Here is a 23,858-nt window from a genome sequence, read left to right on the forward strand (position 1 = left end):
TTGCATAAAAAATATTGGAAAATTATAAACATAATTTACCTAAAATAGAAATCCTCATTTCCTCAACTACTATTACCCCTCACATGCAATATTGTAAAAATGGAGCATTTTATATCATTGTGATGAAAAATGTTTTAGCAATAAAATTAATTTTTTCACTCAGTTCAATGCATTTAGCCATCTTTGAAGAGAATTTTTAAGGTCATAGACAGTGACTTTCACTGAGTGAACTTGTTTCTTCAGTGATTGCTAAGGTAAGAATGCGCTACAAGGAAAGTCATCCTGTTTCTTTTGCACAGAATTGTAGGCAGTGTGGATGCTCAATATGTTATTTCCAAGTATAATGAGATGTTAGCTCACATTGAAAAATTTGAATCAGATGAGTTTGAAGAGTGGTGTTTAAAAGTGCCTAGCCATTGCAAAAGGAACCTTGAAAATCCTCTTTTTGAAGTTAAGCTGAACTTGGAACTGGAATTAAATTTTCACCCACAGGTAAGCATGTCACATTAACTATGCTTCACTATTCCTATGTTGGATTCTACTTGTATTCATGGTTACACACTGATGAAGGTGCCTTTCTGACACCTTCATGAAAGCAGTGTGCTATGTGGGAGGGGAGCTATGATCTAGGCTACTTTGCGAAGTGTACTGCTTTCATTTTAGGAATGCTTATTTGAGTGAAAGACTCAGTGATAGACAAGCCCAGCAAGGTCCATATTCAATGAAGCATCAAAGAAACGTTAACAATAAAATTCTCATGCTGATATACATTACCTCTCTTCAATTATCATCTCTTCCAAATGTTTTGGAAGTTCCTATGGAAATGTAGAAAGGTGTCTTAAAAAGCACCGCATTGAAAGCAAGTGGCTGTAATTGGAAGTCACGGATCAGTTGTCTCATCATTTAAATTGCCTTGCATGAATGCAATAAATTGTTAAGAAAAGACAGTGTAAATGCACCTCTAAGAAACCTTTGTGCTGTGTCATTGAAATCACCTGTGGTTATGTATGGACCACAGGGAGGTGAAGGACAAATTATCAGGAGTTGTAATGGCATATAATGTAGTAATTATTAAATATGTGCATAAAATGTTGAAAAGTACAGTAATGAAGTTTTTCAATGACTAATTTCTTGAAATAAATGTTTCAAAATGAATTAATTCCTATAATTTTTAAATTAACTCCACAGATAATACTCAGCAATACATCTCAACATGTAAAATAGTTTTTTTTCTATTATAGCTTTTGAAAATGTAAGTTGGAAACATGAAAGCATAATTGAATCTCATAATATGACACAATTCAGACTTCCAAATGCAGCTCCATTTTTTTAAACATTTCTTTGCACTCATGCAGCTTTTCATTCATTACTTAAACCGTATTAGCTATATGAACATTTGCAATTATGCTCATTTTTATCTGATGATGCAACTAACATCTAAGTTCTTCCATTACTGCAAATTTGAGTTAATTTTTAAGAACAAATGAGTCTGAAATGGGTAAGATCAACCCTTATAGCAGGATTGTGATTAGAACTGCCAATAACATCAAAGTTGAATCCTTATCTTTTGCTTAAGAACCTTAAAAATGTGCACATGTGGAGCACTCATTCTAATGTCTAAATGCTATTATAAACTTATGAAAGATAAGAAAAAATGTTTTAAATATTTTACTTGTATTTTTTTACTTATTACCTCGAAGCATTTACTATCAATCATCACTATTGAATATAATGATAGGTGAAGGGTGGAAACTGCAAAAATATGTTTGATTACAAGATTTACATGTATTCATTTACATCTGTTTAAATAGATAATAATATGACATGTTCAGTGAATAGTCATATGTAAAGCTTTTTCTTTGATTTTATAGTTGGAGGCAGTCCTTCGAGAAGTACATTACATGAATTGGATGGAAATTACTGGTATACCACAGGAAGCCCTAGACCTTTACAGTCGCTTAGAGACCCTTAGAGTATACATTTTCAACTTAAATGAGATTATAGCTAGGTAAGTATTCCTCTGATTATGTTTATTCCTACCCCTCATTAATTATTGTGAGTACCATTGGCATTCCTCTTTCATCCTTTTTTTATCTATATTTTGTATGTCCAACCTTCTAATCCACTTCCAACCTCGGTCATCTCTCTTTAACTCCTGATCAATTTAGTGATAGGCTCTTTAATATGTGGCATTGAATGGTTTACTTTTCAAAGTACAAAAAACTCCAGCCTCAGCTATCAACTCAAAAGTGGATTAGCTAGGTGAGGGTAGAACTCATCTAGTACTAAGCCCAATAGCATGTGAAATGAACACATCAAGGTAAGGGGACATGTTCCTTTCCTTGTGTTTCACAGGAAGACCTGGTACCTAAAAAATTACCCATTTTTGTGAACCTGAGGGTGGAATTGTACCTAGGCCCTCCAGTGAGTAGCTCAGTGCTCTAGCAACTGGACTGCCATGTCCACACAAATATCACAAATATGAAGAAATTCATTGTAGAATTTTAAAAGTGTTTCTTGCTTAAAATGCATGACAGTGCCATTTTCAGTTTCTAATGATTCCAAATTACCTGGAAAATATTCCTCCATTGTACTGTATTGAATTGGCTACTTGATATGCACCTGACAGTCGTCACCTTTTATCTGAAAATCCTATACCTGAATTTACACAGTTTGTTTGGTTTACTAAATATTTTCTTGATAAAAACCTGCATCTGCTCATATAATTGAATTATCACCTTTAATAAACATTGATATGATCTGTATAGATTTCCTCAATGTTGTCTCTATGTAAACCCATCATTTAATGTACTACAGTAGAATATTCATTGCATGTATTTTAATTTTAGGAAAAATCTGATTTTAAAATAGTGAAGTAGTGGTCCCAGCTGACTTATAATGTATCCTTATTGAATTATTATTTGAAATCAAGTAAAGTTGATGTAACAGTTTTATATACAGCTGTTTTGGTTCCAGGAGAAGGTATCAAATTGTTCTTATAATTAATCATCTAGTATCAGAAAAGTATCATGAAATAGGGACATGTTTTTATGACTTCACTTAGCCAAGCTATCCCATACACACCATCCCATTGACATCATGGCTTGCATTTAGAGGTCCACGATTAGCCGATTTTCTGCTGTGGAAGAGAAATGTTGTCTTCATACACAAAGGTTGGGTGTACAGTGTACCTTTGTCATGTTACATCATTCACAGGGAGGCACTGATACGAGGGTTGCTATTTATATTTTCAGTTTAATGATGAAAAGACAGTAATTAATTACTGAAAAGGGCTTTATTGTTTTTCGAAGTATCCTCCATGATAATCCTTTTGCCAATTTTCGTAACACTTTCCACTCCGATTGAGGTACCTCCAAAACATGGTTTTTGAATGCATCAATGGCTTCTTCAGGCGCTAAAAAATGTTTGCCACGCAATTTTTTCTTGATAAACAGGGATAAAAAGAAGTCATTTGGTGATAAATCAGGGCTGTACAGAGGATAAACCATCAATTTAACATTTTGGCCAGTCAAATAGGTAGTTGTTTCAGCCGATCTGTGAGAGTCACTCATTACTAATGGTTTTAGTTTAATGAACATTTGCAATTATGCTCAATTTTATCTGATGATGCAACTAACATCCAAGTTCTTCCATTACTGCAAATTTGAGTTAATTTTCAGAACAAATGAGCCTGAAATGAGTGAGATCAACCCTTATGGCAGGATTGTGATTAGAACTGCCAATAACATCAAATCTGGATTCTTATCTTTTGCTTAAGAACCTTAACAAAAATTTGCACATGTGGAGCACTCCTTCTAATATTTAAATGTTATTATAAACCTATGAAAGATAAGAAAAAATGTTTTAAACAATTTACTTGTGTTTGTTTACTTGGTATGACCACGATGCATTTACTATCAATCATCACTATTGAATATAATGATAGGTGAAGGGTGGAAACTGCAAAAATATGTTTGAATGCAAGAGTTACATGTATTCATTTACATCATAATTGTCATGATGAAGAATGATCCTTCATTGGCGCTTCTTTTTCCGTATTTCACCAAGCACTTCTGGCAGACAAATGCTCTTGTACTATTCAGAATTCACGGTTCTACGTTGCTCTAATGTTGGTATGGTGGCCACATGTCCAGTGATTCCGAAGAAACAGGTGATCATTTGCTTTGGTGTGCTTTGTGCATGAATCACTTTTGTCGGATTTGGCTCATCTTGGAAGATCCATACAGTGGATTGCGGTTTTGTTTCGTAGATGTTATATACAGCTTTTGATGAACCACGATTGTATTTGTTGAGTATGTCTTTACACCAATAGACATGAGCATCTTTTTGAGCTTTTATCAAATTATGTGGGATCCAACCGGAACAAATTTTTTTCACAGCTAATTATTCATGCAATATCTTATTAATGCTCGTCATACTAATCCCCAAGGATTCCTCAATCTCACGATAATTCACATGATGATCTTCCTACACTAGTTCTTGCACAGCATCAATGTTTTCTGGCAAAACAACTGATTTTGGACGACCTTCACAACTTTCGTCACTGAGCGAATGGTGGCCATAATGGAATTTGTTATACCAGCGTTTCCCAGTGGCAAAGGGCTTCATCACCAAAAGGGGAAATAAGTTGGTCAATGTACTCCAGTCTTGATGATCCACGTCGTAGGTCATAAAAAATCAGCAAACAGAAGTGTTCACGAGTTAACTCCATTTTTTTGCTGAGATAAAATTTTCGAGTCACTGTAAACAACATAAATTATGATCAAACGACAAAATATTCTGAAGAAAATTAGCGTTAAAAGGGTCAAACTTTCAGATGGAAACGTCAGATGGCACCTAAAGTACTTAGTGTTAGTGTTGTCAAAGCTCAAATTATAAATAGCAACCCTCATAATAGCTCAGGAAATAGACCAACTTCAAATTCAGCTGAAGCTGGTTAATGTCAATAGGGCAGAAGACGAGATTTGCTGTTTGATGTCATATGCTCCTGGTTTAGTGCCTATTAACACTTTTAAAGGGAAGCTTGGTACCAGGCAGTGGTACGCGAAATTCATTTGCACCAAGACAAACTAACCTGTTTGGTGAAATAGGGAATGATGGCCGAGGATTTAACACAAATGGTGGTTTTACACTATTGAAGTTTGTCTTTGCATACCTGGCCTGACTGCAGTGTCAGAGAAGGGTACCAAATGAATGACTGTGAAAACCATAGCTAATAAAAAATATAGAATTACTTCTATTTTGCAAATTACTGATAATGGGAAGAAAAACCTCCTGCACATTATTTTAAGTGGAAAACAGAAAAAAGACAAATGTTCAGCTGATAACCATGTACAAACGCAGGAAAACGGATGGATGACAGAAGATTTGGATGAGAGAATGAATAAAAGTTATTTGGCAGAGGAGATTGGGTGCTCTTCTTAATTGTTATCTATATTTGTATTCTATCAAGATCCTGTGAGGGAGTAAGTGGGAAAGACAGACCTCATTATCCCAGGTGGCATGACTGGCCCACTTCAGCCATTGGCTGTTGCAGTCAAATAATTTAAGGACAGATTCAAGGCAGCACAATTTGCTGTTTGGATGTTCACGGGGAAAGGGATTATGCAGTAATCAGAATAGTTAAACGATCATCTCCTTCAGTTGTTGCCAAATTGGTACTGGATGTTTGGGCTACCATCCCAGAAAATATTACTTTGCATGTTGTTTATTACTATTCACTCCAAGAACTTTTCTAATTACCCTCGTATGAAATGTAAGGAGTGTAATGGGATTTCAAACTTTTTTTTAGAAATGTTGGGTTTATATCTGGCAAAATAAGGTATACAAGTTAAAATTGAATCCTAAAATTTAGTGTAATAAGGTGATATTGCCTTTTAAGCTAATGAAGAATGTATTTTTTATAGGTTACAAGTATTTGATTTATGTGCTGTATTTGAAATTTAATTCATTTTGTTAAATTTATTTTGTTTTAAGTCATGACTGTACTTTACTAGGTATAATCAAATAAGAAGAACTTGCAGTGATTTGGAGTTTGCATTGATTGCGTATGAGATGTCAAGGATAGATAACCTAATAGATCATGCTCAAAAGAACTATGATTGGAATTCTGAAGGTTAAGTATTCTCATTTTTCTCTTTCACCCATTCTCTTCACAATAATGCAGTGTACCAGCAGCCACCTAAAATAGCAATAAGCTGAATTCTATTTTATAGCCAGAAGTTTCTCTGTTATTTTTTAACTATTTTCAAAGAATATAAAATAGTATAGGCACTACAAGTATTAAACAGGCCCCCTGGGCCAAGTATCATAAAAATTTAGTAGCTAGTGTTTACAAATATCAATAAAGTGGAAGGAGTTATAGAATGTAAACTTAATTTGAAGTGACTTAATGTAGCCAAAGGAATCCCTAATTTGAAGTTTGGTCATTCCACTTCAAAATACCAATGAAATCAGATAATTTGTTTTTTGCAGTGATTTCAGCCAAAATTTCAAAAGTTTGATTTACATCTTGACGGAGGACATAACATATTTGCTGTTAAATAAACGACTATTGTTTTGTAAAAATATGAACAGTGTCTTTTGATTGGAACACACATATAGTCAAGTTGTTGATCATATTTTGGCACCACTTAGCGTTCCCAAGGTTTTCAATCCGATAACCAATGCAATAAAGGAGTGTAATCTAAAATAATATGCCATTCAAACTTTTGAACATCAAATTTTTATAATTTTTCTTCTTAAATTTTAAACCACTTTTCAAAAGTACTGGAAAACTGGTATCTGGTCTAGGTCAAACTGGTAACTCCTCTGGCTCCCAAAAAAAAATGAATTCTCTTCCCAAACTATCTAAGCAAATTAGATTTCCAAACCATGGAGTAAACTCTCTCATCTGTCTTTACTCACCCAGAACAATCTGAGGGAGGTAACTGGATGCTGTTCATATTCATTAGGTTCCTGATTTTTTCCCTGCTGATCTCAAACTCCTGATATAACTTGACACCAAGGGTTGAGGGGTGGGTTGTGAGATGTGAGTGTCAGTTAAAAAACCAAACTTTTTCACACAGTTATTTTTAGGGGATTTGTAGCAAAGGAACTGGAGCAAGTATGTATTCAGCATCAAGTGGTAGTGGATGTTTTTTATACCCCTCCTTGGTTTCACTGTGAATAATTACTCCAAAGACCCAAGTTCAATATGGAGTGCACGACTTTTCCATTTGGCTTTTGATTTATTCCTTGTTATGGCAGGGTGGCTGTTGGCCTGGAAAATCTTGGAAACTTGGAAAATTCAGGGAATTTAATTTGAAGTAGAAAAATCAGATTCAATTTAAGAAAGTTTGAGAATTCACAAAAAAATACTCTAGGAGGACAAAAGGGAAGATTTTAGATTGGCAAGGGTAAAATTCAATTGTTTGGTCAACAGTTCATGTAGTGGCAAATTAAATTTAAAACCTTCACGGCAGAAGAATGAGACGAGCTACATTTTTGCTCCTTGCATTGTTGACTGACCCTGTAGCATGCCACTAAGCAGGCATGCCATCGTCAAATTTAGTAAATGCCTCATTTTAAAATGCCATAAGCAATCACTATTTTCAGTGGAGTTCTATGCTTTCTGGTATTCGGTAAGTTTTTGTAAAGTATCTTGTATGTCATTACCTCACATAACTACACTATGTGATAATTGGTGTATTTACCGCCTGTGGCCATATTGTCACTGTCTCTCATCTCTGGTAACCTTATTTTCTGAACCTGCTTATCAGTTTTCTGAAAATTGACATTAAAAATATACAGCACATAATTTGATACTACCCTTTTTAAGATCAGGTAGTTTGCTTAGCAATACCAGGCATACATATTTCCCAAGTATTCAACTTGTCTGGTGCTCACAGTTGTTTAATTGCCACCCATTTTTTATGACATTGTCAACACTTGCTTTACGTTTTCTGCTAGAAGAACCAATTAATGAAATATTTTTAATTTATACCAATGATCTACCAGATAAGCTTAAGTTCATCAAGGGAATAGACCCAATACTGTATACTGACGATACAAATATCATTGTATCAGCCTCCTTAGTAGACAGTTTGACAGAATGAGCAGCTGAAGTAGCTCAGATTTTCAATGAATGATATCTTCTTAACTTCCTAAAACCCAATTTAAATAAGTCCAGCCTGATTTATTTCACAAATAAAAGCAAAGTTTCCACTGCAATTTTGGTAGATGTAGAAGGTGTGAGCATTCCCCAAAATTCCAGTACCCAATTCCTGGGAGTTATCCTGCATAGAAACCTGTCTTGGGAAGAACACATTTTCAAATTACGTAGAAAGTTAGGCTCCCTATGCTTCCTGGTTAGAAATATTAGATATTCTGTAAATTTAGAGGTCCTTCTATCCATTTACTATGGTGAATTTTATTCTCATTTTACTTTTAGTATCCTCTTCTGGGGTTCCTCTCCCCATATGTGCATAATCGTCAAAATCCAAAAGAGAATTATTTGTATTATGAGCAATGCTCCTTGCAATGCACCATGTAAACCTCTCTTCAAAAGACTTGGTTTATTACCAGTACTTTGCGTATATATATGTAATGTCATCTTGCATACAAAGAGTAATATTTCTCAGTACAAGTCCAACCACAATTACCATAGTCACTACACAAGCACCTGCAATAACCTGCGCCTGCCATTTGTCAGAACACACAATAATGCTAATGGGCCCAAAGCAATGGGCTTAAGGCTATTCAATAAACTTCCCCATGAAATCAAATATGAAACAAAAGTACCAATTTTAAAGAAAAAGCTGTTCAACCTATTAAAAAATAATATGTTCTATTCTTTAAATGAATACCTGGAATTATCGCTACGCATCAATTCCAGCTTAACCAATTAATATGTAATTATACTAGTGTGTGTGTGCGTCTATATATATATATATATATATATATATATATATATATATATATATATATATATATATATATATATATATATATATATATATATATATATATATGTATATATATATATATATATATGCATATATATATATGTATATATATGTATATATGTGTATATATATATATATATATATATATATATATATATATGTATATATATGTATATATATATATATACGAGGGTCATCCGGAAAGTAGTACCCGTTCGTGAAATAAAGACACAAAAGTAAATATTAACAAACATAAAAAATTTTATTTGAAAGAGGATACTTTAAACTACTTCTCAACATAATCTCCAAGCAAATTAAGGCATTTGTCATAACGTGTGACAAGTTTCTGTATTCCTGCTGCATAGTCCTTCGCCGCCAGCTCATTGAGATACGCGAGGGACCCATCTTGCACAAATTTTTGCATAATGCAGATGGTGTTTAACAATTTCATGAACAATTGTTCGAGAAACATTGGGAAAATGTTCACAGATGTCATCAATTGTGACGCGCCGATCGTTCCTCACGAATTCGTCAACTGAGCTCGCCAGTTGGTCTGTAATGACAGACGGTCTCCCCGAACGCTCATCGTCGTGTGTGTTCCCCCTCCCCATGTTGAAGTTGCGACACCACCGCCGAACAGACGACTCGTCCATTACATTGTCTCCATACACCTCCTTTAATTGGCGATGAATATCACATGGGCGAACGTTTCTTGCATTGAGGAATTTAATCACTGCCCTCACTTCACAACTGGCGGCGTTCTCAATTTTTTTAAACATTGTAAACAATCACAGAAACAACACAGGCAATGCTAGCGTCACGCAACTTGGCTCAGAGAAGGCAGACAAGCCACTGAAGCTATCTGACCTCGTCCAGCGGCTACTCGCGTCGTCAGCACTTCATGCGGCACGAACGGGTACTACTTTCCGGATGACCCTCGTGTGTATGTATATATATATATATATATATCCCTCCCCGGACTACAACCTTGACGTGGTGGAAGGGCTTGTGCGTTCCGATGACCCCTAGAGCTGTGCTGGCGGGAGTAATAAAAATTGCTCCTGGTAGGGTCACCCATGCCAGATAGGTCGAAGGTTAGGAGCCAGACGAAAGGTAGTCCACAGTAGCATGAAACGTGGAAGTTTTTTTTTGCTTTGATATTTAAAACCATGCCGAACTGAAAAAAATCACTGCATTTCATAAAAGACCGTAGGAGCATGGGTGACCCTACCAGGAGCAAATATCATTGCTTCCATTAGCACAGCTCTACGGGTCCATCAAAGCACACAAGCCCTTGCCCCACGGCATCATTGTAGTCCAGATAAGTTGAAGGTTAGGAGCCAGATGAAAGGTAGTACACACACAGTATCTGTTCCTCTGTAAGGCGGCTGCAAAGGAGTCTGACCCCAGTGGGGCGGCCATTGAGTGATGGTGTCACTTTAAAAACACTATTGAGGAAGGCAATGGGAAACCATCTCAATTTATTCCCAAGATTAAAATGATGGGCAATACAGAGAATATGAGTCCTGGCAACTACGGGGTTCGGCCCAATCGGCCGTGTGTCGTGCCCGGCAGCGGGGGAGGCAAGGCTTCCGCGGTCATCATCCCACGAAACCCTTGCAAGGGAAAACCAGCAGCAGCAGGACAGAAGACGCAGGAGAAGAAAACCAAATTAGTTAGAATAGGAACGTGGAATGTTAGGACAATGATGAGGACAGGGAAATTGGAGAATGTTAAGCGAGATATGGAAAGGGGAAATATAGATATTTTAGGTCTATGCGAGGTGAGATGGAAAGATAGCGGGGATTACTGGAGTGATAAGTATAGAATAATATACAGCGGTGGGGACGAGAGCCAACGAGGGGTTGCCATAGTATTAAATGAAGAGGTAGGAAGAAGCGTAGTCAACATAGAGCAGGTAACGGATAGAATACTACTAGTGGAGATAAAAGCAGAACCGACGAACTTAGTTATAATTCAGGTATACATGCCACCGAGCAACCATAAGGAAGAAGAGGTGGATAGGATATACGATCAGTTAGAGGACATGATCGCGTGTGTTCCTGCAGGGAAACATTTGATAGTGATGGGGGATTGGAATGCGACGGTAGGCAAAGGAAGAGATGGTGATGAGGTGGGCGACTACGGTTTGGGCACGAGGAATGACCGCGGGGAGAAAGCAGTTGAGTTCTGCAGGAGACAGGGGTTAGTCATCACCAACACTTGGTTTAGACACCACAAAAGACGCAGGTATACATGGAAAATGCCAGGTGACTCAGGAAGATATCAGCTAGATTATATCCTGGTTAGACACAGGTTTAGGAACAGTGTGATAAATTCCCACAGCTTCCCGGGGGTGGATGCAGACTCTGACCACAATTTAGTTGTTATGAAATGTAGCGTGCGTTTCAAAAAGATAAGGCAGGGGCGGCAAGTTAGAAAATGGAATGTAGAAGCATTAATTGGGTTGAAAAGGAAGGAATAAAAACAGGCGGTAGAGAAAACCATGGAGGATGGTAAAGGGCTTAGTACTATCGAAGAAAAATGGGAAATGATCAAGGAAGGGTTGTCTAAAGCCGCAAAAGACAATATTGGAACCGTTAACGCTAAAAGGACTAGGAAACCATGGATCGCGGATGAGATGATTACAAAGATGGATGAGCGGCGAAAATGGAAGAATATAAATACAGAATTAGGCAAAATGAAGTACAAAGAATTGAACAATAAATTGAGGCGGGCAACAAATAAGGCAAAAGACGCATGGTGGAAGATGCAGTGCGAGGATATGGAAAGTCTGCAGAGGAAGGGTGAAATCGGTGCGCTGTACAGCAAAGTTAAATCGTTATCGGGAAGTAAGAAAGGAAGAGCTATGCTAACAGTTAGAGATAGGGCGGGTAAGGTAATAGTTGACGCAGGAAAGATCCAAGACAGATGGAAGGAGTATATAGAAGAACTGTATAGTAAAGAACTCAGACCAACAAAGTTAGACATTGAAAAAGAAAATGACGTAGAGGAAGACAGCTTAGGTCCAGGCATACTAGACAATGAGATAGAAAGGGCATTAAAGGAGATGAAGCTAAATAAGGTCGTGGGGGTAGATAACATTCCCGTGGAACTTTTAAAATGCTTAGGAAAATGTGGGAGGAAGAGGCTATATGGGCTGATCCGTAGCATTTATGAGGAGGGAATCTGGCCGGAAGACTTTGTGAGATCAGTTTTAGTTCCTATTCCGAAAAAGGTAAAGGCCACGTCATGTGAGGACTATAGGACAATTAGTTTGATATCCCACGCAGTTAAAGTTGTTCTCAGGATCATAAACAAAAGGATAGAGAGTAGGGCAAATGATTACTTAGGGGATGATCAGTTTGGGTTTAGGAAGGGGAGAGGTACACGTGATGCCATTGCAGTAATGAGATTATTAATCGAGAGGAATATAGAACACAACCAGGAGGTATTTGCCTGTTTCGTAGATTTCGAAAAAGCGTTTGATAGAGTGAATTGGGAAAAACTAATGAGTATATTGCAGAAAATAGGAATAGATTGGAGGGAAAGGAGGCTAATCCGCAACCTGTACATGTCTCAGACTGCTCAGGTGCGGGTGGGAAACGGGGAGTCAGGATGGGCAGTGTTAGGAAGGGGTGTAAGGCAGGGTTGCCCATTATCACCGTTGCTGTTCAACCTGTATGCAGAGGAAATGATCAAAGAGGCATGGGAAGAACTCGAGGTAGGAATGAAAGTGGGCGGGGGATTTGTAAAATCAGTTAGGTTTGCTGATGACCAAGCTTTAGTTTGTCAGTCAGCCAAGGGGCTGCAAGCATTGCTGAGTGAATTGGAAATTCAGTAAAACAGGTAAGGGATAAGAATCAATATTAATAAAACAAAGGTTATGCGATTTTCTAGAAAGAAAAAGGCCAAGCTTAACATTAAAATAGGAGGGCAAAAACTAGGGCAGGCAGAACAGTTTACGTATCTCGGGAGTGTTTTGGACCAACAGGGACAAAGTAGTAGGGACGTAAGGAGAAGAATTGCGCTAGGCAAAGAGGCTTTCACAAGGAGGAGGGAGTTGATGACGGGGACTTTGAGTAAGGATGTTAAGAAAAGACTCGTAAAAACTTTGATATGGAGCATAGCTATGTATGGCGCGGAAACGTGGTCATTGAAGCAGGAGGATAGACGTAGACTGGAGGCTTTTGAAATGTGGGTGTGGAGAAGAATGGAGAAGGTGAAATGGACAGAGAAGAAAACAAATAAGGAAGTACTTGGTATGGTGGGCGAAGAGAGGGGTTTGTTGGGAGCAATCCTATGGAGGCAGGAAAAGTGGATGAAGGGGGTGTTGACCGGCAGTGGGATGTTGAAGACTGTGATAGAGGGTAGAATGTTGGGCAAAAGAGGTAAGGGAAGGAACAGGATAGGGATGTTGGACGGGATGAAGGGAGGAAGAAAGTACTCAGAGATGAAGAGAGACCTGATATAGAGTACGATGATGGATTTTGTGTTTTGTTAGGAGTAATAAAATATTTGTTTGGTAGTTGTGTCCATCGAAAAACCTACCTTAACCGGTAGATTACCTTAAAAAAAAAAAATATATATATATATATATATATATATATATATACACATATATATATATATATATATATATATATATATATATATATATATATATATATATATATATATATATATATATATATATTGTATATCTTCTAAAATTGTGAAATTTGTATCTGATGTGTCCTATATTTGTGCATGTATGAATATGCAACAAATCTCCGGACAAATAAATGTATTATTATTATTATTATTATCATTTAGTGCACGTTTAGAGAAGCAAGGAAGTGCATGAAAAGAACTGAAAATCAATATCAAGCATGTTGCATCTACATTACATGGTGCATTTAATTGAACATATGAATTATTTGTTTCATGTGCTAATTATTTTTAATGAGAGAGTTCATGGACTTTTTTATTCCATGAGCATTTTTTATGTTCAGAATAGGCACTTTTCAATCCTTTGTGTGTATTAAGTAACTCAATGAAATGTTTTATTAACATTTGTAATTTCAGAACTTGAAAGTTTTATAGATAAACTTCAAACCCTTGTGATAGAGCTCAGTGATCGGGTTCAAACTGCACAGTCAAATGTATCCTTCATGGAATCATTAATGGAACCTTGGTCAAAGAAACCTCTTTTTGTAAGAAAAGAAGGCAAAAAGGATGCTCTATTAGCTATTCAAGATAGAGAAGAGGAAGTTCGAAAAAGGTATGGAAAAATATCACTTTTATTGTTATGAAGTGCTGAGTAAGTAGTTATTCAACTTGAATATATATTTCATAAGGATATTGTACATACAGGGTTCGTCCGGAAAATAAGTGTACTGAGCTCAGGAAAAAAAATTTATTACACTTTTACATATCTTAAGCTAATATTCCTCAAAATAGGACCCTTGTGAGTCAATACACTTGTTCCAGTGGCGTACCCATTCCTGGAACGCTCCCACGAAGGCATCATCGGGAACCTCTCGAAGACACGTCGTCACGGCCTCTTTGACGGCGTCCAAAGTCCCGTATCGCGTTCCTTTCAAACTCCTCTTTATCTTCGGGAACAGAAAGAAGTCCGGTGGTGCCAAGTCCGGGCTGTAGGGCGGGTGCGGCAGCGTTGCCACGCCGTGCTTGGCGAAGAAGTCCGACACGACAAGCGCGGTGTGAGATGGCGCATTGTCGTGATGCAGCCGCCAGATGTTTTTGATCGCTGGCCAGACGCGGGCGACTCGTTTTCGAAGCTTGTCGAGCACTTGGACGTAAAATGCAGCATTTACAGTTTGTCGTTCAGGTACAAATTCGTAGTGGACGACTCCCCTTTTGTCAAAAAAGACAATCAAATCAGTACACTTATTTTCCGGACGAACCCTGTACACTTGTAATGAAATAATGGTTGAAAATTTTGAATGTCTAATAATATATTGTGCTTCTTAATTTTCATTATTATTATTAAAACTCACATGTGCAGAGAGACAATGTCAGATAGCACAGAAGTCCCAAGTATTAGAACCAAACTTGCCTTGGAAAAATGACCACTGGTTATTTTTCCAATTGTGGTTAATGATGTACACAATGGCTTAATTTTTTGTTACCCAATGTTCATTGAGATATAGGATATTGTAGGCACCATTTTAACAACTCTTTTTATCTTAGATATCTTATTTTGTAGAATCTTAACATTTTGGCAAAATAAATTGATGTCACTACCTAGTGAGAAAGACTTTTGGTTTTGTGATTCCCTATTAGAGACAGATAATACACAATGCTCTGTACTGTTTTGCTGTGTGCCATTGTTGCTGTGTTAGATACCGGTGCTTCACAATTTTTCAATAACTTCCTGTTCCATTCCTTCATTACTACAGCTGCATCTTCCAGAAAGTACTTGTTCTCTTCCTGCATTGGAATCAGCTTTCTTTGTAAGAAGCTGCAATGTAGAAGGTAGATTAAAATTCAAAGTCAGTGTGTATTCTAGCTGGCTCAGGCCTCCTCTGTGTCTACTTTCCTACTATTGCTGTCAGTTCTACTTTGCAAAAATTTTATGGAATGAGGATGCAGAAGTCTTACCTCTTTTGCTGCTGGGCACGGTACACATACCAGTGGGCCAAATCTTGTAGTTACCAGGTCTCATTGTTTTAATTGTATCCATTATAAAATAATGGAATAAATAATTGATTTGGTTTCTTGTTGCCTTCCTCAATAAGGTAGCAATTTCAGAGTGTAAAAATCATTCGCCTTGACCAGGATGCAAAATATTTTTAAATTTTTATTTAAGATGATGAGGCAAATGATTTTTACACTCTGAAATTGTTGCATTGAAATGCATAAAAGTGGATGACTCTGTTAAAAGTTACTATTGCGGCATCTCCCGCAGTTTCTTAGGCATTCCTCTATAGTATTTTTAAAATGACGCAATCAGTGAAAAGGCCACCTCACTTTGGTTAGGTAGTTTTGCAACCTCCTCACTGAAAAACCAACACTGCAAGGGCTATATTTTGTCTGGCTTCCACCTTTTGACCTATCTGGCATGGAGGACACTACCAGGATCTTACATCCTTCCAGCACATCTCTAGGGGCCATAAAAATGCCCAAGCTCTCCACCTCTTTAAGGTTATAATGCATGAGGAGAGAATTTATCAATGATTTTTAGTCAAAAGATTTTACACAAATGCTGGTTTACATAAAATTTTCTGAAAGTTTTTTTATTCAATGGAATTTTTTACAGTTTCCATTTTAAATGCTGAGATTCTGTTTTTTAAATTTCAAGTAGCTATGTTTTACTTTATATAAATTCTTGCTTCTTATTACTCACACCCATTTCACGCAACACCAATTTCCTATCCATCTATACTATCTCCGTTAATAATTTCTGTTTGTATTCTTATTTTTACAATTTCTATAATGTGTTCTTATAAGGGCAGTTTCAATTCATCATAGGCTTCTGATGCTCATTTCTTAAACTAAAGATTATTAAAGTCCTTCCAATTTATCTGGTATTATTTCTGTACTAATATGGGAGAAATAATTAGAGTAGTATATCTGGACACCACCATATCTTGCAAGCCTATTTAAACATCTAATAAACACCCACTCATAAAAATTAGCTAGCATTTCGATTTTATGACTATTGCCATTAGAAAATAAAATAATAAGTGATAAATAACAGATGATACACTCTCCGCATACTGTGATAATTGGCAATATATCTTGTACCACACTTTCACTCTCCTGAACTTCAATGGCATTTAAGGAATAAGTAATGCTTCGTAAAGCAAATTATGAATCTCAAAGTGGAATGTAAACCCTTACACCAATAACATAGGGTTTTCTTTGTAGCTCAAAATCTTGTTTATTAAGATAATAGTGAAACTTGAACTCACTTTTCAGAGTAAATATTTTATTCAAAATTTTGATTTTCAATATATATTTCATTCAGGCACTTTGCTACCAAAATAATCAATCTTTTCATGCCTAATTAGTAATATTAATGCTTCTGACAGGTATGAAGAAGTGATCAGTGCTGGGGTTAAAATACATGAACTGCTGGAAAATAACTACCACTTGCTTGTGATCGAAGGCTTGAGGAAAAGGAAACAAGATGAAGATGAGAGACTTGCCATGGAGCAGGCAGAGCTTCTGGCTGAAGAGGAAGCACTACGTTCAAAAGCAGAAATACTGCAGGATGAAGGGCAAGTTATGCAGAAAGAAGAACAAGAAGTTAAAGAATCACCAAAGAGGAAGAAAGTGATAGGAAAAGTGAAAGGAAAAGAAATGAGGTCATCAGAGAAGGGATCTTCTCCAAATCAATCTCCAAAAAAAGAGAAGAAAAGTACTGGGGATGATAAGAAAAGTGCTGGGGTTTCTAATGTAACTGAGAGTTCACCTGAGAATTCTCCAGGAAGCTCACCTACGAGAAGAACTCCCAATAAAAATAAAGAAATTGGAGAAGCCACCAGTGATCCATCTGCAGAAGTTGCCCCCCAGAATGAGGATCTTAAAAGTGATGTGGCTGGTCCCTCTAGAGGGATCACACCCAAAGAAACCACTCCCAGAAAAGGCAAAGACCGTTTAAGCAAAGGCACTAAAAATGCTGGGGACAAAGGTTTGAAATCAGTGACTGAAATGGATATTGAAACAGGGGAGAGAATGGTGGAAGATGAGGGGAAACCTGAGCCTGAGTTTGTATTGGATGAGGAAATGGCTGCAAATTGGAAAAGTTATGTTGAATTCATTGACAGGATTGTTAGTGATGGCCTCTTGCAAGCAATATTATGCAGGTAAATAGAATCTCATTTTCTTATTTTTGCTTTGTTTATTTATGATATCAATGTAATAATAATTATTGTTTTTATTGAGACCTCATTTAAAAAGCTAGGGTAGGAAATTATCAATAGCTGGTTTTCTTTTGTTCTCTTTCTTAAACTTGAAACTATTATATCCTATGTAATGCTTTGTGGCACCACAACTTTAAAAATTGAGGCCTTGGTATGAATATTTTATATAAGGTGGTAGCTATGCAAAAGGGTTTTATCCAATAGTATTACAGAATGAGAAAAACAAATTTACACTTTTTCACAGATTTATTTGTTATGTACAATACCTTTCATACCGTTCATTGAATCATGGTTCAATGAACTGAAACATTTTGTGCATAACAAATAAATCTGTCGAAAAGTGCAAATTTGCTTTTCTCATAATGATGAACTTCCACTACATCTCGCCTGAATTTGTTTAATGTATTTTAGAATTATCAAATTGGTATTTTATGGCTATTTACTATTAGTATTGTTGAAGATCTTGGAAATGAATAGCTTCTTGTACCTGGTATACTACATGTATGTGAAAAATGCCAGGACTGTTTTGATGGATTTGTAGGTTTTAGTTATAAATTAATATAAAGCCTAATATGAATGTGTTGTAGCTAATTTTGTTTGCATACACTTTAAATAGTTACAGGTACATTAAAAAAATTCAATGATCTTGTTATCTTGTCTACACATTTAGAAAATATAATTTTAAAATGTATTTTTTTAATTTAAACTTTTACTTTCCGATTAGAAAATTTGTCATTATTAATAGAACATGAATAATTTTGTCATAATTAGTTGCTCCTATTATTACTTAGCTCACACAAACAGTTTAATGCTTTTGACATTATATTTTAAATAGCTACATTGGAATGTATTGAAATATGTTCTCCAGTCTCAGACACATAATTTAACAATCGCACTTATGTTCAGGATAACATGTAATATGAAGACCTTTTTCTCATTTATTAGGTATTCTATAGCTTCTTACTTGCTTGCTATTCCCTATTTCATTCCTTTGCTGCACACAATACAGTCCTTTTTTCCAGGTACTTTTTTAATGGCTTCTTGTCTTGTCAGACATGCTCCTCTGATTTCTTGCGTTTTTTTATTTTTCTCTTGAAGCTATTCATTTCCAAGATCTTCAACAATACTAATAGTAAAACGCAAATGAGTCATTGGGTTTTTCTCAGATGGAAGGTTTTCTTTGCAAACTACATAGCCATTGAGAATCAGTTGTGAAAATATGTTGAAGCACATTTTATTCCAGTGTTTCACAGTCCATCTCTCACCAAGATATGTCTACAGCATTATTTCAGATGCATCAATCCTGCCCATGTAATCATTACATGATTGTATAATTGATGTTCACGTACACATTATTTTTTTGCCCATGTTTGAGTAAGTGTTTACTGTTTTCTGCTTTGGAAATGGTGGATAAGATTACTGGGAAGCGTGACTCACGCATGGCAGTAGTGAAAATAGGGCCTAGGCAGAATAAAATCTACGCTCCTATGGCTAATTTTTCTGTCAGTTGTTTGGATAAGAATTTCCTACTTCAATAAATGGTACCAGCAACATAATAACCTAGGTCATGCAAGTATTTTGCCAGTGGCACATATATTTAAAAAATTATCCTAAAAAATATGATAATCATTTTGTAGGTAGTTCCTCGTTTTCAATAATATCATCACAACACTATATCCTAGAACATTCTTTTGGATTTCAATTTTATCTACTTCACACTTTGCTCCCCTATGTATAGAATTTGCCAAACAATAGCTAACAACAGAGCCACACAACCTCCAAAATTTGCACTTATTTGGTAGATACAGCAAGAGTTGTGTGTGGTTCTTTCTTCCAACCAAGCGCTCATCAACACTCAACTGCATGTGCGGAGTGTAATGGTATCTGAACAAGATATTGGCTTGATCAATGAGAGGTTGAATGTTGGTACATGAGTCATATTCAGGTCCAGCAAGATATTTTGTATCAGCTGGGTAGAAAAAATTTAAGTTCATTTGGAGACAGTTTCTTGGAAACATTTCATGGAACCATAGGAGACATTGTGGTTTGTGAGAAAACCAGTATGAAGTTATTATTGGTCGCCTAATGACACCCATATTTATATTGCAGGCAATGAGTCTTTCAGTTCAGACAAAGTTCATTTATGTCCATTTAAATGAGCAAGATTGAGAGATAGATTTCCACATGACATAAAAAAATTGTGTGTGTATGCATTTGTTCCTTTTACCAATGTTTTCAAAAAAATATTTTTAAAGACAGATAAAAGTAACTGATCGGAGTAGAATTAGAAGGGGGTGCATGCCTTGGTCCTGGTAGCTCTTCATACACAAAAGGGGGTTTTGGAGAGTTATCTTTGTCCTCAAATACTTCTCCCCAAACATATTCCCAGGAATCAGCTTATACTTCTTCTCTATCCAAATCTTCAAACAGGGAACTCTAAGAAGAAGATATTCCTTGTTTTGTTGACAGAGTAAGTCAAACAGAATGAATAATTGAGTAATCTTTTTCACTGCTAGTCTTTCCGAGTAACACCTGAACGGCTACTATGGGGAATCCCATACTAGGGCAAAGACAAAATGTTTAATTTCCATTGAAATGAATTATCATGTGTCATTGGAAAGGTGATTAGGACAAGATGAATGATGCAAATAGTGCTTGCCACAAAGATGACCTTAAAGTAATACAAATACGAGCTTATAAGTAATACAGATAAGCATGATAAGATGTAAGCTTATATATAAGCTTACATCTAATTCGACAGCTGCTTTGCAGGAAAAGAAGGTTAGCTACAATGCAGAAAACTCAAATAACCAAAATGTGAAAACATTTTTCATCATGAAAATTTGTCAGCCATGATAAGAAAGCATAACAGATACCCAAACATTGTCTAAAAAAGCTTTGTGATGCACAGAAAAGATGCGATCAAAATAAAAACCTGGCTGATACATTGGCCCTTAGCATTCTACGCACACACCCCACCGGAAAATAGATCGGCCTGCTGGCACTAAAAGGGTTAACATGCCATTTTAAGACCATAGGTGCACTGAACCCTTAGCCTGTTAAAATTGCTTGAAATTAGTGTGTTAATTCATTGCATTCAGTATTTAGTTATTTTTCAATTTTCATGTGTACTAACTCTTACAAAAGTAAAGATGCTGGGGACTTTAAATGAAAAAATCATCCTCAGCAAGTATCACCGATTTAGAAATTATAAGTTAACTAAATATTATAAGTGCTAATAATTTGTATTAGGAGTATGTGCATCTTTATCTCTGCATTTTTCTACAGTTTCACTTATATAACTGAAGAGATGGAGCCAGGTCACTATCCACTCTTTGAAGCTCAGTTCTTGCTAATCGAGCCTGAGGTTATCTTTATGCCATCAATGGACCTGGATGACCCAAAAGGATTTTATTCATTAATTGAGAATATCATAAATGATATTGTTAAAGCTTCAGAATTAATACCTAGAATTAGTCAAGCAGATACAGAGAAACCACATTACTTAGTAAGTATTATTGTTCTTTCTTGACATTTGTTTGGAAATAATTATAATCATTAGAATTGAGAAAAATTTTGCAATAACACTTGATTACTGGTATTTTTTCTTCCTTTGTTTCCAATTGTTATAAATAGACAGATAGAACTGATGTTTTATTGTGCATTTTAATTTCTGTAGTGTTCTTTAATTTCTGTAGTGTAGTAACAGCTATACAATTCAGAGTTGTTACATGTCTTTAATTCCAAGACCATTATTTTGGCCTCATGTGTAAGTAACTTCATATCTCTAACTTTGTATCACAACTAAAATACAACTATCTCAGGAGTGGCAACTTTTGGATGAAGAACAGTGTGACAATATGATTTTCATGGCTTGTTTGTCTTATAGTAATGGGTTGTATGAAAATGTTTTAGCAGCCGGTTTCAGTGATTGGTGCATTCTTTTATCATGAGCATTGCATGAGATGAGATGTTTTATTGAGAGCTTGGCAATCGGACGATAGTTAGTTACATTATTTCTGTTACCCTGCTGATGTTTTGGTACTATATATGTGGATTTAAGTGTGCTAGGAAAAATTCCAGTAATGAGGGATCTATTAAACAGTATATGCAAAGGATAAAATAATGGCATAAGACACGTACTCAAGTAGTGCTGTAGTAACAAGTAGGGCTGAGATTTCATCAGGACCACATCCCTTTTGGAGGTCAAGTTGGCATAGTTTAGTTTTGGTGTCTTCTCCTGAGATTGTTATACAGGTAGATAAGATAGAAATAGAGATAAGAGTAAGAAAATTGTGCAGAGGATGGCTATCATGTTTTACATACACATGAGATATAGTTTGCGAAAAGGTTTGTTATGTCATCCTACGTACCAGCAGAAAGATCATTAAAAAGCATTACATTGGGTTGTCTGTCTGTCTTCCTCATACTACTGACATGATTCTAAAAATGTCTTGAATTATGTTAGATAGCTGACTTGAGTTGTATTATGTATCTTATGTGACAATTCCTTAAAAATTTACCACATTTTGACCTAAACTCTAAAAAATTAAGCATAATCAGATTGAAATTCAGTTTGTTTATATAATTGGTACTGTAATTTCTTCCTAGCAATTAAATTTTTCAGCTCAAAGTTAAACCACCTAAGAAAACTACCAGTTTTGTCAGTGATAATTGAAGTAAACAACTGGATATCATGATATAGAATATCATGAAAGTAATGAAAAGCCTCATTTGTGTTTAGATCAATGAGTTCATAGCACCAGTTAATATTCAACAAGTAATTTTTCATAGCAAATAAATCTTAAATTTCTTGAAGTCATATTTGCATGACATAAAATCAATTACATGAATTGGACATCGCAGTTGAAGGGAAGCATTTATGGCAGGATGATGGGGATCACATATTATACTCCACTTTAATGTTAATCCAAGGCTCACTTATGGTGATGCAATGTCTGGTATTGAGGATATTATCCAATGGATGATATCTCCTGAAAAAATTAACGGAAAAATGTAAATGTTGATGTACCCAGATTTTTAGCCTGAATCCATGTACGATTTATGAGTAACTTGTTCTGATTGAAATTTTATAAGTCCCAATAAAAAGAAATGACCCATTAAAAGCACATGTATCTTGAGATGTGAGTGAATATGCTGGGATAGTGGAAAATATGTACATTGGACAATAAAATATTGATGCAATTTTATGATTTCCACTTTACCCAGATATTTAATATTTAAATTATTATGGTGGCAAATGAGCAATATATAGCTCTGTTATTGCTGATTTAGATGTAAATATTAGGGTAATAAACTTTATTTTGTCCATTAGTCATTATGCCAAGATGCCTATGTAGTAATAAAACTCTATTTTATTATGTGTAGGTGGATGCAGAGAACAGCTTATTGGCTACAGAAATCAGGGTTGACATTCTCACTAGAACATCTGAGGTTATCAGAGAGGTATGCAGTTTTGGTTAGTTAATTCTAATTTAGATTTGTGACACTTCAAAATTTTTTTGGAAAGTAACAGCGATTGAATTCAATTGATTTATATTCACTTACTGTCTACAGTATTAACTATTATTATTATTATATGGTAATCTACCAGTTAAGGTAGGATTTTGGATGGATGCAACTACCAAATAGATATTTTGTGACTCCTAACAAAACACAATCCAGCAACCTACTCTGCATCAGGTCCCTCTTCATCTCTGAGTGCATCCTTCCACCTTTCATCCCATCCAACATCCCTATCCTGTTCCTTCCCTTTCCTCATTTGCCTAACATTCCCCCCTCTATTACAGTCTTCAATATCTCACTGCCGATCAATACGGCCTTCATCCATTTTTCCCACCTCCTTAGGACTTCTCCCAACAAACCCCTATCCTTGTCCACCATACCTAGTACTTCCTCATTTGTTTTCTTCTCTGTCCATTTCACCTTCTTCATTCTTCTCCACACCCACATTTGAAAAGTCTCCAGCCTACATCTATCCTTCTGCTTCAATGACCAC

General features: G+C 35.9%; 1 protein-coding gene across 1 annotated transcript in view; it reads left to right on the top strand.

Annotated features, from left to right (window-relative positions):
• LOC139692126 (dynein beta chain, ciliary-like) overlaps positions 1-23,858 on the top strand; it is a 160,005-nt gene that overhangs the window by 29,327 nt on the left and 106,820 nt on the right. Inside the window, exons 14-20 of the mRNA XM_071590168.1 lie at positions 300-492; positions 1,872-2,008; positions 6,018-6,136; positions 14,034-14,229; positions 17,006-17,782; positions 21,128-21,347; positions 23,228-23,305. Coding sequence (XP_071446269.1) covers positions 300-492; positions 1,872-2,008; positions 6,018-6,136; positions 14,034-14,229; positions 17,006-17,782; positions 21,128-21,347; positions 23,228-23,305 — 1,720 coding nt within the window. The remainder of the gene's footprint in view (positions 1-299; positions 493-1,871; positions 2,009-6,017; positions 6,137-14,033; positions 14,230-17,005; positions 17,783-21,127; positions 21,348-23,227; positions 23,306-23,858) is intronic.

The sequence above is a fragment of the Hetaerina americana genome, unplaced genomic scaffold, assembly GCF_022747635.1.
Source record: "Hetaerina americana unplaced genomic scaffold, ioHetAmer1.1.p SCAF_4, whole genome shotgun sequence".
NCBI classification, from domain to species: Eukaryota; Metazoa; Arthropoda; class Insecta; order Odonata; family Calopterygidae; genus Hetaerina; species Hetaerina americana.